The sequence below is a fragment of the Populus nigra genome, chromosome 2 (assembly GCF_951802175.1).
Source record: "Populus nigra chromosome 2, ddPopNigr1.1, whole genome shotgun sequence".
In the NCBI taxonomy this organism is placed as follows: domain Eukaryota; kingdom Viridiplantae; phylum Streptophyta; class Magnoliopsida; order Malpighiales; family Salicaceae; genus Populus; species Populus nigra.
In genome coordinates, this window is record NC_084853.1 from 27,378,997 (window position 1) to 27,397,803 (window position 18,807).

General features: G+C 32.6%; 1 protein-coding gene across 1 annotated transcript; it reads left to right on the top strand.

Annotated features, from left to right (window-relative positions):
- Positions 1–6,663: 6,663 nt before the first annotated feature.
- Positions 6,664–17,288, top strand: LOC133682536 (receptor-like serine/threonine-protein kinase ALE2). Its single transcript, XM_062105909.1, has 10 exons — positions 6,664–6,927; positions 7,029–7,214; positions 13,502–13,582; positions 13,716–13,829; positions 13,912–14,028; positions 14,106–14,474; positions 14,561–14,821; positions 15,153–15,542; positions 15,783–16,023; positions 16,273–17,288. Exons 2-10 carry the CDS (start codon positions 7,151–7,153, stop codon positions 16,985–16,987), a joined length of 2,352 nt encoding a protein of 783 aa, XP_061961893.1. The 5' UTR covers positions 6,664–6,927; positions 7,029–7,150; the 3' UTR covers positions 16,988–17,288.
- Positions 17,289–18,807: the final 1,519 nt, after the last annotated feature.

The window sequence follows — 18,807 nt, forward strand, 5'->3', positions numbered from 1 at the left end:
AAAATCTATAATTTGATTGTGATACCAGGATAACCCCGTTGAAAGTAAATTGGGTAAAAATATGAAGCTTAATATCATACCCCTCAATGTTGAAGGGTGTTATAACTCAAATCATTTTTAAAATCAGTGAAAAATCCAATAGAAAACAAATAAAAACATAATCAAACCCAATCTCTAATTAAATAAATGCCTAAGGATGAAACTAAAAAAATATGAGCTTAAAAAAAGAAAAAAAAATATGTGAATCTCTTAAACCTGAGTTAATCTTCTAAACTCACAACACATGAAATCTCAAACCTAGGCTCAATCAAGAAGCTTAATTATCAACCAATTTAACTTGAAAGATGAAATAAAAAAATTAATTTAAGAAATTTACCAAAGTAAAAAAAAAAAAACAATCAAAATATTAAGGATCAAATCTACTAAGAAAAAAATCGAAAGAGGATGAAATCGTAACAAATATTCAATTTTAAAAATTCTCAAATATCAATCAAAAGAATGATGATCAAATTTGACAAATAAAAAAAATTAAGGGAAGAAGAACTTGAAAAATAAATTATAAATTATTTCAAATAAAATAAATAGTAATAAAAAATAGGGATCAAATCTAAAAGAAAAATAAATTAAAGGGCTGCTTTGAAAAATTCAATGTTCAAACACTAAAATCGAGGAGGAGAGATAAAAGAAGGGGAAAAAGAAAAGGTCGTCGATGTCAAATCAAAAGTTTGTTGGTCACACACATTGCTAAGATGAATTGAATGTCGCCCTGCAAGACATCGTTTAGTTGTTGGACGATGTTGCATGCTTCAATAAATTTTTTTAAAAAATAATATTTAATATTTATAAAATTATCAAATTGCCCCGTACTATATCTGATTATAACAAGAAAACCAAGTTGAAAATATGAAAAAGCCATTGGATTCCAACTTAATTTTTTTGTTATTTTAAAGGTAATTTAGTCATTTTATCATGCTTAAAAGATAAAAAAGACAAAAACACCCTTAAGGCAAGTTTAATATTTCTTGTCTTAAAAGATAATCGAATCATTTTATTATACTTAAAAAAAATATAAGAAGACTTTCCATATTAATTTGTTAATAATTAATGAATCATAAGTGAAAAAACAGTACCTCACCTTGATAATAAGTTAATTGATTTTATTTAAGAATGACTAAATAGTTGTTACCATAGTTTTAAAACCCGGATCCGCCCGGCGGGTCGACCTGGGACTCGGGACCCAATCGACCCGGGCCTGGGACCGGTTTGGGTCTAAGTAAAAACTCATCGGGGAGTTGACACGGCGAAACCTGGTACACCCCGCTGAGACCCAGCCTCTTTATATATATATATATATATATATATATAGACGTAAAACGATGAAGATGAACGATGTGCAAGCATAGAGAAAACCTAATTAAAGAAAAAGCAATTTCAACATAGTTGTTGTAAGATGTACTGCGGAATACCTGCAGATGATAGAGGATGTAGAGAACGGAAACTTAACATACAAGCTTGAAGTTTTCTTCAATTCCTGCATACTTCATAGGTGGAAAGATTCTATTGTCACTCTACAGAGCACCAAAGAATTTTCTTTGTGGTCAGAAGACCTTGGAATCATAGTTATTAAACCTGGATCAGCCCGGCAGGTCGACCCAGGACCCGGTCGGCCCGGTGGTTGGACCGGTCCGGGTTTGTCAAAAGACCGGCCAGTGCAACGACCCGACAAAACCTGGTCAACCCGACGGGTGGACCAATGACTCGGGTGACCCGGGCAAGACCTGGGTGACTCTCCATGGCAGATTTGAGATCTTATCTCTATCTGGATCTGTGGAGGTTGAAAAATTAATAGTGGTTTGGTTGTGAGCAATGGCTTAAGCTTCAGATCCGTGTCTTTCGAAAAGGAAGAGAGGGTTTTAGAGCGCAGATTTAGCATGAATCAAAAAAGAAAAAAAATCTCAAACAACAAAAAATCAAAAGAAAGAGCATGAGGAAGAGAAGGGGAAGATTTACTTGGAGATTGAAAACTTGTTGATCTCTCTTCACTTATTAGAATTTGAGCCCAAGACGTAAGAGAGGAGTGGCAACGAAGAGGAAGGGTGTAGAGTGCAGACCTTTAAATTTTAGCTGATTTTATTGAACTATTACTCTACTGACCTTGAAATTTTGGTTGATTTTATTTCGTTCCATGTATTTTTCTTTTGCTCTCAAATAAAAAAAACCATGTTCACTTCTTTTTCTTTTATTCTTCTCAAATTTACTTTTACAAAGATATTGTTTTATTATAAAACATAACCGAATTAGAAGCATATATTTTCTAGTTAAATAACATTAAGAAAATCTCTTCCTTGTTTTAATATTTTTTTTTATAGAATATTAAAACTTTAAATATATTTTTTTAAAAAAAATTCGGATTAATCCGAGTTGACCCATAAAACCTGGGATCCAGCTCCTTGGCCGGGTTTAATAACTATGCTTGGAATAACAAGCAAATGCATTGAAGCGATTGCCTCTAAAGTCTTAACTCATCCATCAAAAGTGAGTTTGTCGCACATTTACTCTAGAAAGGAAAGAGATGATGAGTCTTGTAATGGAGTGGAGAGCCAAAGATATAAACCACCAAGCAAAGGGTGGTGGGTTGAAGATATGGCAGAATTAGGCATAGATCTGTATTGGAGAACCATGATAGCAGTCAAGTCTGGTGGAAAGATGTCATCTAGTCTCATAGGGGAGGCCTTGAAAATTTACGCAGCTCGATGGCTATCTAACATATAAAGAGAAAGAAATGTTAATTAGTCTCATAGATGGAAAGATTATCATCTCTCTTTTCTTTATTCTTTGTCTCTCTTTTTTTTACCCGAGTCAACTCATCTAACCCGTGATCCAATTATTAGACTGGATCGACCACTGGGTCAGATTTCAAAACTATGGTTGTTACACTATTTTAACTTAAATCTAGAGGTACAATGGTTTGTTGATTTTTTTTAATATTATACCTTGTGTAACCAAAAAAAAAATTTGAATGTGCAATATGATTAACCATTGAGGTCAACCCTGTGATCTTGTATCTTGTTTAGTGTAAGCGGACAAAACCTGTAAAAAAAATGGAAAAAGAAACGATGGATGGATTTGGATGATATACATATTATGTTTGTAAAATTCACACAATGGATTTCAGATAAAAAAAAACTAGGATTTTCATTCATATATATATAAAATAAATTAGTGTATTGACTCGCGCTCCACAACAGATCAATAATAATTAAAACAATATATATATATATATATATATATATATATATATATTCAAAAATACTTTTTTAAAAAAACTTGGATCTGATGGTTAAGATAGACCTAAGAGCCTTGGGTTTGACGTCTAAGCCAGACCTAATAGTCTTGGGTCTAACGACTAAGTCAAATCCAAGTTAATTGGGTCTGGCTCCCCTAATAGATTCAAGTTTCTAGGATCTGGCTCCCCTAATAATAATAAAAATAATAATATTAAATTTATCTGATACAGGTTCTTATAGTTTTTAATCCCTTCAAATCAAATTTACATTTTTTCTTCAATAGTAATTACATTTTTTTAAAAAACTTTAAATAATAATAATAATAATATTAACAATAATAATAATTTTTAATTTTACCTTTCAAATCAAATTTATTATTTTTTTCAATAGAAATAGTATTTTTTTTTTAAAAAAATCATTACTAATTATATTAAACATGCCTACCCAAGTTCTTATAATTTTTAATTTTACCCTTCAAATCAAATCTATGATTTTTCTTCAATAGTAATAATATTGTTTTTCAAATCTAATAATAATAACAATAATAATAATAATTTTTAAAATGTAAAAAAAATATTTTTAAAAGAGATTTAACTTTGGTGGTCATGCCATACCTAAAATAGTTGGGTCTGACGGTCATTTCCAGACCCAAGTCTCTTAGGTTTGGCGGTCCTGCCAAACCTAAGATACTTGGGTCTAGGAATGCTATAGCCAAGTTACTTGGGTCTGATGCCCCTACAAGATCCTAGTTCCTAGAGTGTGACCGTATCAAACCCAGGTGTGACCTTACTACTATTTTTTTTTCCAATAGCAATGATATTGTTTTCAAATTTATTAAAAATTATATGAATAATATTAAAAATAATAATATTTTTTTAATTTTACCATTCAAATCAAATTTATGGTTTCTTTCCTATAACAATTTTTTTTTCAAATTTATTCATAATTATATGTATAATATTAAGAATAATAATATTTATAATATTAAATAGGCCTGACCCAAGCTCATATAATTTTTAATTTTACCATTCAAATTAAATTTATAGTTTTTCTTCAATAGTAATAATATTGTTTTTTTAAATTTATTAATAATTATATAAATAATATTAACAATAATGATAACAACAACAATAATTTTTAATTTTACCCTTCAAATCAAATCTATAATTTTTTTTCCAATAGCAATAATATTTTTTAAAAAATTTAATAATATTAATAATAATGAATATAATAATATTAAACTTACCAGACCTAAGTTCTTATAGTTTTAATTCATTTAAATTAAATTTATGGTTTTTCTTCAACAGTAATAATATGTTTTTCAAATTTAATAATAATAATAATTTTACCTTTCAAATCAAATTTATAATTTTTTTCAATAACAATGATATTTTTCTTCAAATTGTTTTAATAATTATATTACTAACAATGAAAAAATAATATTAATAATAATATTATGTGATGCTAGATCCAAATAAGAGGGTTTGGCTAGAGCATATATGATTTGACAGATATGTTTGAAACCAGAGTTAGGTGTCTAGCAGCCATATCATTCCCCAACGCTAAATCCCAAAAAACCTAAATAGATTATTTTGTCGCTAACTATTTTTTCAATGCTAAATATATATCATGAAAAAGATAACTCCATCTTCAACTGCATGCCTAACAAGTTTCTTTGTCAATAATAACCATTAGGTCTGGCACCCCTACCACACCCAAGTTACTTGGGCCTAACGTTGTTGCCAGACCCACGTAACCTGAGTCTGATGCCTCTACTAAACCTAAGTAACTTGCCAAGTATTTATAGTTTTTAATCTATTTAAATCAAATTTATGACTTTTCTTCAATAGTATTAATATTTTTTTTCAAATTTATTAATGATGATGATGATAATAATAATAATAAATAATAGTAATACAAATATTAACAACAACAATAACAACAATAACAACAACATTAATACTAATTTTTAATTTTCCCTTCAAATCAAATCTATGATTTTTCTTCGATAGTAATAACTTTTTTCTTCAAATTTATTAATAATAATATTTATAATATTAATAAGAATATTAGTAAACATGTCTGACTCAAGTTCTTATAGTTTTTAATTTGACTCTTCAAATCAAATATAAGATTTTTTTTCAATTGTTATAATTGTTTTTCAAATTTAATAATAAGAATAAGAATCATAACAACAACAACAACAACAACAACAATAAGATCCATGTTCCTAGGGTATAACACCCTCTTCTAAACCCAAGAACCTTAGATCTACTAGGGCTGCCAAACCCAAGAGCACTAGGCCTGGTGAGCTGGCTACTCTGCTAGACCCAAGTTACTCAGGTCTGGCGCACTTTCCAAACCCAACTAACTTGAATCTAATTCCTTGCCTGACTCAAGTTTCTTGGGTCTAACGCCCCTGTCAGACCCAAGGTACTTGAGTTTGGGTTTGAGGATGCCATACTTAAATTACTTGGGTTTGACGCCCTTGCTAGACCCTAGTTCCTATCATTTGTTTTTTTATTATTTTTTTTAATTTTTTTGTAGTCTTTTTCTTCACCCTTGTTTTTTTGGAAAAACATTATTTTATTATTATTTACACTTGGAATATTTATCATTCTACACTTGATCTATTTATATCATTTTTTTTATTCATACATTATTCTTTTGTAATTTGTTATTTTATTTCTTCATTTATTTTTTTTTGAAAAATTGTTATACAAAGACTAAGAAAATAATATTTCAATGTAGCAATTGCAACATAGTCCTATTTTTATATTATATTAAAAATGAGTTTAAGATCTTACATGTCTTTATTAATACATATGATTTTCACTGTATTTTATTATATATAAGTATCAACTTTTTTTATTTACAATTATATTTTTTATTCATTGTAAAAAAAATATTAATAACACATACACATTAATTGATTTATATTAGAAAAAAATATTCAACCTATAACTAGGTGAATCGAATTGTTGTGTTAATATTTTTTTATATATTTATTGACATAGATAATTATTAATTTATTTAATTAAATTCATGCATAAATTTTTAATTTTTAATTATAATTTTTGTTGTAAAAAATATATTTAAAAAACTTATATATCTGTCTTTTATAAAAAAAAAATAAAAAAATTAAACCCACAGCAAAATATGAGCCATTACGATTACTATTTTATATACGTAAAAAACAAACCATATCAACAAAAAAATCTCAAATCGGACCATCCATGAGCAAGCAAGTCGGTAAACTCATCACTTCCAAATCACGCGCTCAAACCAAGCGCGCGTGAAGCAGACAGACACCATCACTTCCCAAAAAAAACCTTTTTTTTTTTTTTTATTTGGCTACAGCAAAACTACAGAACGCTACTCAACTAGTGCTAGTAGTCTCTCGCAATTAATAAAGCTCCCTTCTCCTCCACCACCTCTCTTTCAAGTGTCAGCTCTCTCACTCTTCAAAACCCCCTTCTCTCTCTCCCTCTTTCATTTTTTTTTCTTCTTCTTCTTCCCTAACACACACAGACTCCTGTACTTTCCTCACCGTACATTTATACAGCGCACGGGGAGCATCCGTGTAACTGTTTTTCTAGATCTCTACCGCATTTCATGGATCTGCAACCCCACACAACACGTACACCCACACTGACACTGTCTTGATTTCTCTCTCTCCTAGGGTTTTAGTTTTGACTGACCGTTTGTTTACTCTCTCACTGCCCAAACTCTTGTTTTTAGGTTATGCTTGATACTCAATTCAACGGTGGCCTCAGCCGGAGCTCCTGGAACTTCCGCTGGATCTCCAGCAAGCTTCAAGGCCTTTGGTTTTGACAATGCTTTGGATTTTGGTTTGACGTAAGATGCATACCTTGACGACGTCGCTGCTTGTTCTTTGCTGGTCTAGCTTTGTTCTTGCTTGTTTAGGTAAACATCCTTTTCTTTTCTAACGCTTTTTTTGGTTGATATTTTCAGCTTGATTGAGTCAGAGAGTGCTGAAATTTGGGTTTATTAGTTGTAATTTGCGTGCATTTTTAGGAATTCAAGGAAAGAGTCTTGCTTTTCTTTGTCAGTTTTGCTTCTAAGAGGTCAATGGGGTGTTAATATGAGAATTGCTGTTTAGCGCAAACTTTACCTGTTACTGACTTTGCAAAATGTGCTTGTTTCTCCTAATTAACTATCAAGTATCAAGAGATGCTATAAATTACCTGCTTCTCTGCCTTTGATTGGAGCGGACATGGTTGTGCATTAATGTTTCTGACTCTTTAGGTTAAATTGGTCTCACTGATTTGCTAATTGCATGGTTGTGAAGTGTACTGAATGAATGGAGATGAATTCTATACCTTCTGTCTAGAGAATTGAAATTTTTTTATGAAAAAAAATTAGCAGAATTTTGGAAGCATGTGGGAAAATTGCAGAATTCGGACCTTCATCCATGCTATTATGAAGGATGGGGTTTTAGATTTGACACGTGTGGATAGAGATTGCCAATGATTCTTTAAAATGTTAATTTGCCAAAAACTGAAAGAAAGCATATATGGCAATCGTTTCTACAAATGGATGACCTAAGTTTTACTATAGCATATCAATAAGATACTGATATGAACCTCATGATCATATGGTCACACAACCCCCAACGAAATTGAAAACTAACCCAAGAAAGCTGAATACTAGGTTTGAAATCCTAATCCAGAGGTAACCCTAAGAATCAAAGGTATTGGAAAAAGAACTTGAACTTAGAGATAACCTCCGTACCTAAGAACTCAGAGTATGTGAATGACACTACAAAGCCAATTAATCTTTGATAAGTTGATGTACAATCTGCCCCTGCAAAGAAAGGTTGTTTGCAACATGCAAAACAAATAAAAAATCCAGTTTATTCAGATCAACATAGCTGCTGAAACTTGCAATGATAAAAGTAATATTTAGTCCCCTTTAAATAACCCTAATGGATTCCTTTTGGGTTGCAAGCGAATGAGCCCTATCTAGTAATCAATTAACATAAGTTTAATATTGAAACAAACTCTAAAACAATATCTAATGGGTCAAAACAAACCTAATTTAGAATAAGGTCTAAAGTTAATAATATTCAACACTAAAATAAATAAAAGAAACATCATAAAACAAAGTTCTCTTGCTTGAAATCCCCATGCATGACCGAAACTCTCCCTTTGCTTTTATTGGAGGCTTTGCCGAAACTTCATGCTTCAAATTAGCTAGGAAACTTTGTTTTTAATTGCTGGAATTTTCTCCCTTAAATTGCCCCCTCTTAGTCACCTTGATGTGCTAGGAGATTCTTTAAAATAAGGAAAGGAACAACAAAAGAATTCAAAGCTTCCTTGCCATCACATGCATTTGATAATGGATATGGAATCCTTGCAAACTATGGATAATAGTTGTTGCCATAAATGTCTCATTGTTTAACATGGAATTCTTGTAGAATAAGCAAGTTAATAGTTGCCAAACATGTTTCAAAGAGCATGAAGGATCGTTGTATTGACTGGAATCCATAATACACAAGAAAACAATGTTTCTCTAATTTTTACACATTCCTGATGGATTTCAGTCCTAACTTTAACACGTTGTTCTCTCTTGTCCGAATAAATTAGCAAGTCTACCACATATTGCCAAAAAAGGTATGGATGTCTACTTTCCAATCCAATTGGAATCCCAACAGAATTCCTCTTATAGCTTTAGATATAGTTCAAACAGTAGATGAAGGTCCAGACAAACAAATTTGACAAGATTCATCTAGTAATTTTGACCATCTGAAATAAACCCTTCTCAAACTTTGATTGACATGAAATTTTAATTCAATGTAGAACATGTCTAGAAACTCTTATCTAGAACTCGATAGCGTAAATTGGATAGTAGAAAATTTTACGCTAAATCCAAATTTGACCTTGCTTGGATCGTATCATTTCTCTTTCTTTAAGATGATTCATCCTCAAATCACCAATAGGTATAATGGAAAATTCTTTAGCCTCTTGTTGAAGCCTTTGAAGTTCTTTTCTTGCCCGCACTTGTTTCCAACAACATTGTATAAAAATAGTAGCTGATAATAATTTCAAATAAACACGTCTTGCCATCCACTTGCATACATATTTTTGAATGATAATCACTATTGTTTTTTTTTTTCATCCTTTCGGCACTGAAATGAAGGTCTCCATTCTTACATTTTTTATTTGTCTCTTTATAAACCTTTGCAATTCGTTTAGCCTTGCTCTATTTATCTAACATCATAGAAGCATTATGATCATAAATATTTGAAATTCGTAACCTTAGTTTTTCTTCCTTACTCATTGAATTTTCTTCGATCAGCCTTATGTCAAGCTCCATCATTTTCATTAGCCCCCCCCCCCCCCCCCAAAAAAAAAAAAAAAATCTTTCCATCCTATTTTGCATATCACCCATAACCAATCACCAATTGTTGAGTGGTAGCTCTTAACTGAAAAGCAACGTTGTTACCTATTGTTGGTGGTGCCATATTGATTGACTTGGACATCTTCAAATTTGAAAAATTGGTTAGTGATAAAGAAAATATGTTTCCTCGCCCGCTCCCTCACGTGTTTACTCTCCTTTTGTGTTTCACATAGATTTCTTATGGCGATCCATGAATACAGTAACATGACTAGATGAAGATGCAACACAAATTGAATATACGATATGGAAGCATAAATTTGACACGAATATAAATTGAAAAATTATGAAGCCAAACTTACCTAAACTAAAAAAAAATGACTTGGAATTGAAAATTCAAAAAGAATTGACCTGAACCTATGATTTTTAAAGCAAACCTTAAAAAAATCAACTCTTAACCTGAATTTGCGATCTGGTTGCTTCTTTTTTTTTTAAAAAAAAAACTAATGTGACTACTTTGGATAGAAATATTAACACAATCTGATTTTTTTTTAATCAAAGAATCCTAGATGCAAACTATTAAGCTCTAGACATGAAATAATTGAAAATCGAATCAAGGATAGCAAAGGCTAAGAAATTCAAAACTAACAAGAAGAAAATAAAGAATATAACCTGATTTTTAGGGATTTGCTCTGATATCAATTGATGTGAACCTCATGATCACACAACCCAAAAAAAATTAAAAATCAATCTAAGAAAGTTGGATATCAGGTTTAAAACCTCAACCCAGAGGTAATTCCGTACCTAAGAACCAAAGGTATTGGAACAAGAACATGGACTCAGAGATAACCCTGTATCTAAGAACCTAAAGTATGCAAATGACGTCATGAAGCTATTTAATTTTTGATAAGTCGGTGTACGATCTTTGTCCATGCAAAAAAAAGTTGTTTGCAATACACAAAACAAAGAAAAAATTTTGTTTATTCAAATCATCGTAGCTTTTGAAACTCTTAGTGATAAAAGCAATAAATAGTCTCCTCAAAATAATCCTAATGAACTCCTCTTGGGTTGCAAACCAATGAGCCCTATTTAGTGCTCAACTAACACAAGTTTAATATTGAAACAAACCCTAAAACAATGTCTAATGGGCCAAAATTTAGAATAAAATCCAATGCTGATAATATTCAACATTAAAATAAATAAAAGAAACATTATAAAACAAAGTTCTCTTGCTTGAAATCTCCATGCATGGCGGAAACTCCCCCTTTGCTTTCCCTGGAGGCTTTGCCAAAACTTCATGCTCCAAATTAGCTAGAAAACTTTGTTTTTAATTGCTAGAATTTTCTCCCTTCAATTGCCTCCTCTTATGTGCTAGGAAATCCTGTAAAATAAGAAAAAGAAGAACATAAGAATCCTAAGCCTCCTTGCCACCATATACATTTCATAATGGATATAGAATCCTTACAAACAATGAATAATAGTTGCTGCCATAAATGTCTCATTGTTTGACATAGAATCCTTGTAGAATAAGTAAGCCAATTGCTGCCACACATGTTTCCAAGAGCATTAAGAAATCTTTGTATTTGATTGGAATCCATAATACACAAGGAAACAATGTTTCCCCAATTTTTGCACACTCCTGGCAAATTTCAATCCTGACTCCAAACACGTCGTTCTCTTTTGTCTGGATGAACTAGCAGGCCTACCAGGTATTGTTGGAAAGCTACAAATGTCTACTTTCCAATCAAATTGGAATCTCAGCAGAATTCCTTCTGCTTCTATAACTCTAGATATAGTTCAAACAGTAGACAGAGGTGACCCTCTAAAACAATCCCTTCCCTAATCCTGATTGACCTGGAATTTTAACTCAAAATAGAACATCATGTCTAAAAGCTCCTGTAAAAATCTTAGTCTGATCCAATGGTCAAGTTGAAAGTTATGCTTAATAGTGCAAAATTAGACAATATAAAATTTTTTAATAGTGTAAAACTAGACAATATAAAATTTTACATCAAAATCCGAATTTGACTTTACTTGGATCGTATCAGTTACGGTCTTCATTCCACATCTAGTAATGCTGATACATAAAGTAAAATATCATGGTGCTACAATTTATCACTCTTCCCAATACACATTGCTTGTGGCCTTCCATTCTTTCTTTTCTTTTCTTTTTTTCTTTTTTTTGTGAGGGACAGTCTGATAGTGTAGGATTTATACTATAAGTATAACATGTCTCTTTGTTTTAAGTTTCTAGTCTTAACTAAATTATGAATCCCCAATTCTCTTTTCTAGGTCTCAAATTTAATACCAAAATCTCAATGCTTCTTACCATATAAAGGAGAGGTATAATGACGAAGAACTACTCCAGATGAAGTGATCGAGATTCTTTTCATCTAAGGAAATCATCTCATTTTCTTTTTTGGACGAAACTCTGTAGAGATTGAAATTGAAATATCACTCTCCAGATGCTTTTGTTAAAAGTACATTAACATTGGTTTTGCTTTTGGTCAATTCTAGATTGGTTTTGTATTAATTGACTTCAGATTTTAGGAAATCAAGCAATGGCTTTAACTCTTGCCTGTTTATTTTGAGTCTTTTAAGAGGGTAACTGCTTTTGGGTTATTCACTGTTTAGCTGGTTAAATTGATCTAACTGGTTTGCTGATAGCATGGCTGTCAAGTTTACTTTATGTATTAAGAGATTAGCATGATCTCACTGATTTCTATACCTTCTTTCTGGAGAATTAGGAGATTGTTTTAATGAGAAAGTAGATAGAATTTGAGAAGATGAGGGAAAATTTGCAGAATTTGGAAATGAGATTTCTGTTGAGTAAGATTGTACATTCATCCTGTGTTGAAAGATAGCTTAAATGCTAACACCATGTTTCCTTATAAATTGAAAACGATGCAATAAACCTCAGGAAATAGGCACAACGGATTATGTGTACGAAACCATATATGCATTATGTGTATTTGCTAAAATTGAAAGAAACCATATATGCATTATGTGTATTTGCTAAAATTGAAAGAAACCATATATGGCATGTTATTTTGATGCTGATAAAGCATTCGCTTGCTTAAGCAATTGATTACCTAAGTCTGGGGATTAGATAAGATATGGTCTTTGAACTACATTTGACAAAGCTAATTAATTAAGTAATTATTTTAGGTATCACAATGCATCTCTCTTCCCACACACCCTGTTACTGGTTTTCTCTTCACATGAAAGGAAATAGTCTAACGTATCCACTGTATTTTCAGTAGGATTTATACTGTAAGCATGATGTGCCTCCTTGTTTTAAGGATCTAATCTTAAATTATGAATCCCTGAATTTTAAAAATCTTGAATTTATTATGATAATCTCAATGCTTAGCATATAATTGAAATGCATAATGATGAGAAACTACTCTGTACAGAGTACACGTTAAGTGGCCAAGTTTCTTTGCATCAAAAGAAATCATTTTTTTTTTCGAAGGAGCTTGGTAGAAATTGAAATATCATTCTTCATATGCTTCATTTTAATGAAATCAGTTTTATAGTCGATGTGGACAAATTATTTCCACTGTTTTATACTTTATTTTTTAACTCTCTTTAGTTTTTATGATCTGCTAAATGGTGATGCTTATTCCTACTTTTGTTACATATTCACTTTATTATTGAGTAGTTTTTTTTTTCTTCCTATTATTCATTAATTGTTTTTGTAGCCATGCGTCCTTACACATTGTTATAACATATTAGATATCAATTAATCACATGATTTTTTTTGGTCAAATCGCTGTAATATTTATCACAAGAGGTCTTGCAACTTCGCTTCGTTCAAGAAAACTAACTTATCTGTTCTCCATTCTTTTCAGGACATCCATTACTTCATGTGTATTCGTCTCCTTTGCCACCAAGTTGGCGATTATCTGTGAAAGACATTTTTGTGCGACACGGTAAGGCCACAAAGTTTTAGTATCTGGGAAGGTCAATGTCAAACTTTTTTTTGACTCTATATCAATCTCCATCTATATGTGATAGCTGTGTATTATTGCTGACCATGGACAACATGCACTCTACTGCTTACAGGAATGTCAGCTGCAATGAGTTTGTCATTTGCTCGATCACAACCATCTCATAGTCATGTGGTTCAGCCTTCTTTGGGCCCTTCCCTCTCACCTGCACCTTCTCCAGCACATCAAGGTGCCCTTTATTCTCAATTTCTCAGCAACTTTCCTTGACACTGCTACTGGGATTTCACTAATTTCTTCTCTTCTTATTTCAGATTTTCTCCCTGTTCCTCATAGTGCACCCTTACCAAGACATCATGGTGGTCATCACAGACATCATCATCGCCCTGTGAAACCTGCTGTGACTGCTCCATCCCCTTCAGAAGAGCAAAGTAACATCTGGCAGCTAGAGTTTCTAGTTCTTTGTAAGGTGCTTTTGAATTTATGCTGATAAAAGATTCTTTGGCAGGCTGTGATCAAATATGCACTGAGCCACTCACTACAGTTCCCTTTGGCTCACCTTGTGGCTGTGTTTTTCCTATGAAAGTCAGACTTCTCCTAGATGTGGCACTGTATGCAGTTTTTCCTGTTATGAGAGAACTAGAGAGTGAAGTTGCAGCAGGCACGTATCTGGAAGAGAGTCAGGTGAAAATAATGGGTGCAGGTGCTGATAGTCAAAATCAGGGGAAAACTGTGGTGGATATCAACTTGGTTCCACTTGGAGAGAAGTTTGATAATACTACGGCAATACTTACATATGATAGATTTTGGAAAAAGAAAGTGCCTTTAAATATAACTCTTTTTGGTAATTATGAAGTAATATACATTAGTTATCCAGGTAATAATCTCGATTCTCTTGTAAATCTTTGTGGCTTTACGTATATTACTTTAATGGTCGTGACCTACCTCCTGAGATTATATTAGGGATTCCTTCTTCATCACCATATCCAAACTACACGGGGAGTGGTCCAAGTGGAAGTACCAGGGATCTCCCCATCACTGCTAATTTTGTAAACAAGAACCAGAGGATGAATCTTAGAACCATTGTCATCATTACTCTGTCATCATTTGTGGTTTTAGTGGTTTTCATTGGAGCAATTGCCATTGTCATAAGATGGAGAAAATCTGGAAGACCATCAAGTGCTGTTGGTCCGGCATTCATGTCCTCTATAAATAAAAGATCTGGTATGCCCCTTTTTATTCATTTTGTTCTACTTGTAAAGATTTATTTGGTCAAAGTGTCATGTAATGTTTATGCTGTTACATCTCCACTTTTGAATGCCAATCCTGTTATTTCACAGCTTCTACTGTAGTATATAATGGAGAATACAAGTGGGAAAGTTTACAGAAATGTATGCTATCAAAATTTTTATGTCACTTCACATGTCTCTGTTGGAATAGAGCAAGCAGTTTTTGTAGTCGTGCTTTATTGGCTTTATTTTCTATGATCTCTAAATAATTGTTACTGAACAAGATAAGTGCATGCCTAAGTTAAACACTTGATTGCTACATGCAGGCATTGGGTCTTTCTTGTCAAGTAGCATTGCAAGCTCAACACCAATGTCCCTCATGTCCAACATGGCTACTTGTATGCTCTCTGTCAAAACATTTACATTCGCTGAGCTTGAGAAGGCAACTGACAAGTTCAGTTCAAAGAGAATTTTAGGTGAAGGGGGATTTGGACGTGTTTTCGATGGAAGTATGGAAGATGGAACTGAAGTTGCTGTTAAGCTGCTTACAAGGAACAATCAAAATGGAGACCGTGAATTTATTGCTGAAGTTGAAATGTTGAGTCGGTTGCATCACCGCAACCTCGTGAAACTCATTGGCATATGTATTGAAGGGCGCACACGCTGCTTGGTGTATGAACTTGTTCGGAATGGCAGTGTAGAATCACACTTGCATGGTATTTTCCTCATCACCTTTGTCTGTCTTTTTATCGGATCAACTTTTTTTCTTTCATTTTTTGAAACATATGTGTTTAATTGTGCCATGTGCATTCTATAATTTGTCCTGGATACCTCCTAATGATATTGAGCTTTTCATTCAGCAATATTCATTCAGTTGTCTTGCAAGTTATTTTCCCTGAAACAAGAAGGTAAAATGAAGTTTCTTGTTCCATGCCCCATTTTTTGACACGTTTCAGGTGTTGACAATAACAAGGGACCTCTTGACTGGGATGCACGGTTGAAGATTGCCCTTGGAGCAGCTAGGGGATTGGCTTATCTTCATGAAGATTCTAATCCTCGTGTAATTCATCGAGATTTTAAGGCTAGTAATGTTTTACTAGAAGAGGACTTCACCCCAAAGGTCTCTGATTTTGGCTTGGCGAGGGAAGCAACGGAAGGAAGTCATCATATTTCTACCAGGGTGATGGGAACTTTTGGGTAATCACACTTGCCTTGTCATTGTTTAGTAAGATATCATTTGAAACATGACCCATCACCAGTCACATTGAACTGTATTTATTTTACTATTTCTTATTGGGAGTAGTGGATTTCTTTCTGTCCATGAGAATCTGTATGAGTTTGATGATGGCTGATGTTTCTTTTACTTTTTTCTTTACACTATAAAGATGCAATTATTCAAATGTTACTTTAGTCCCCCATCTCACTTTCTGAGGTTTTGGTTTGTAGGTACGTTGCCCCTGAATATGCAATGACAGGGCATCTACTTGTAAAGAGTGATGTTTATAGTTATGGGGTTGTGCTGCTTGAGCTTCTATCTGGAAGAAAACCCGTGGATATGTCACAACCCCCGGGACAGGAAAATCTAGTGACTTGGGCACGCCCACTGCTAACTAGTAGAGAAGGATTGGAGCAGTTGGTGGATCCTTCCCTGGTAGGAAGCTATGACTTCGATGACATGGCTAAAGTGGCAGCCATTGCTTCCATGTGTGTTCACTCAGAGGTGGCTAACAGGCCATTCATGGGTGAAGTTGTGCAGGCTCTGAAACTGATATATAATGACACAGATGAGACTTGCGGAGACTACTGCAGTCAAAAGGAGTCTTCTGTTCTGGAATCCGACTTTAAAGGCGATCTCGTTCCTTTGGACAGTAGCTGGTGGAATGCCGGTGGGATCTCCCCTCGGTTAACTTATGGGAGAGCCTCTTCTTTCATTACGATGCAGTACAGTTCAGGTCCACTTGAAGAGATGGAAAACAGACCGTTTTCAGCTTCAAGTTTAGATGGGGATCGGTGGTTGTCTTTGCCGATACATGGGAACCGGTCTGGTCCCTTGAAAACAGTAAGAAGTAAACCATCCTTTTATAGATTAAGGGGCAGCATGAGTGAACATGGAGGGGGGCTCCTGTCAAGGCGTTTTTGGAATGATGGGTATTGTGTTTGAGGTTTTTTTTCAAGAGGTGTTTTTGGAAGTGTACAGTTCCGGAGGACCAGGGCTTTCTGGTCTATTGTAGTTTAGGTGTCTGGTGTTTATGGGGTTTCCATGTCTGGATGAGAGATAGAGAGGCCCTCGCTTCTGATTTTGAAAATCTTTATTCATGTTACAGAAATTTGGAGATGTAAGTTGAATACACTCGTATTTATTATTATGGACTCTCTGCTCCATTTATATATCCTTCTGGGACAAAGAGCATTCTCTCTCTATGCTACAATGCAACAAAGTTTAGAGTTTCATTCCGGTGAAAGCAGAAGGAGTAATTCTTATCTTGGTTGTTTATATGAAAGGAAGGACATTAAGTATAATCATTATTAATTGAGGTTCTTGATTCACTTTAGATTTGGAATTGAATGGGATGTGAATTTGAGAGATTAATCTAGGTTTAAAAAAATCATTCAAGATCATTTGTTTTTTTTTTATTTATGGTTTTTTTTTTATCATTTAGCATTTGATTTAATTGGATATTTAGCTTTGTAATTGTTTTTCTTTGTATACGATTTTTTATTGCTTTTCAAAATAATCTAGATTATCTCAAGTCTTTTTATATTCTTTTCTTTATTAGATTTAACTTCTTTTAAAAGAAATTTTTTGGATTAAATTAAATGAATTGTTTAATATTTATTTTTAAAAATATATCATCAAATATGTCACCATGTCTATTCATTTTAATATTTTTTAAAAGGTTAGAAAAAATATATTTAACCCACACAACTAGTGTAAGATATTAAATCATTTATTTCTTCTCTTTTTTAATTTTATATTTTAATTTTATTTTATTCTTCAACATTTTATTTATTTGAAGATTGGGCTTTCTTTTTCTTTGGTTTCTATATGTTTTTTCCACTAATTTAAAAATGACATGAGTTATTTCAGGTCCTTTTGTTTATTATTAATTGTTATTTTTTTAATCATATTATTAAATTAATCCAACTTAATGGATCTAGTCAATTCAATTACCCGAGTCTCAAATTTTTATTTTTTTTAAAAATATTGGTCCAAGCTATGTCATAGTGCAGAACATCGTTCCGAGTTTGCTAAAGTTTTTTTTATTGAATGTTTTTTTTTTTTTCATTTCAAGCCTTTAAATTTTAATTAATTTGAATTGGAGTTTCTAATTTGTTTTGGTTTAGATTTCATAGTGATATTACATGTTCATGTTCCAGATTAAGAGTTTCACATATTAAAAATAATTGATTTTAATTGATCTAATATATTATTATTTTAATATTTATTATTTTAAAAGGTGTCATCTAGCATATTATAATCTCAAAATTTTAAAAATTTTTCATCCATCATACGTTGAACCTTTGACTTCTTAATGTTTTTATATTTTTTATAAAGTTATAAAAAATATCTAACCGGTAAACTAGCGCGCATATATATATATATATATATATATATATATATATATATATATATATAAAAGTAGTAACTCAGGAGCGCCGTTGCATCGGAAATTGATCTGGATATGAACGATTTCGGAACAGGAATACAAAGTCCCCTCTTCCCAAACAAAGAAAATCGAGTTTAAGTAGTAGTAGTAATAATAAAAACAACACTGCAAAGCCAGGATCGAGTAGTGGTTCCAAAAAAAAAAACAAAATTCCAAATCCTCGACAGTTGCCTGCCTGAAACAGAAAGAAAGATGCTGCTCTCACCTTCGACATTTCCTAATGCTTCTTCTTCTTCTTCTCTGAGCTCTCTCTCTCTCCCTCTCACTCTCTTTCCTTTTCTCCTCCACTAAGTCAGGTCCGTTTAAACTTGGT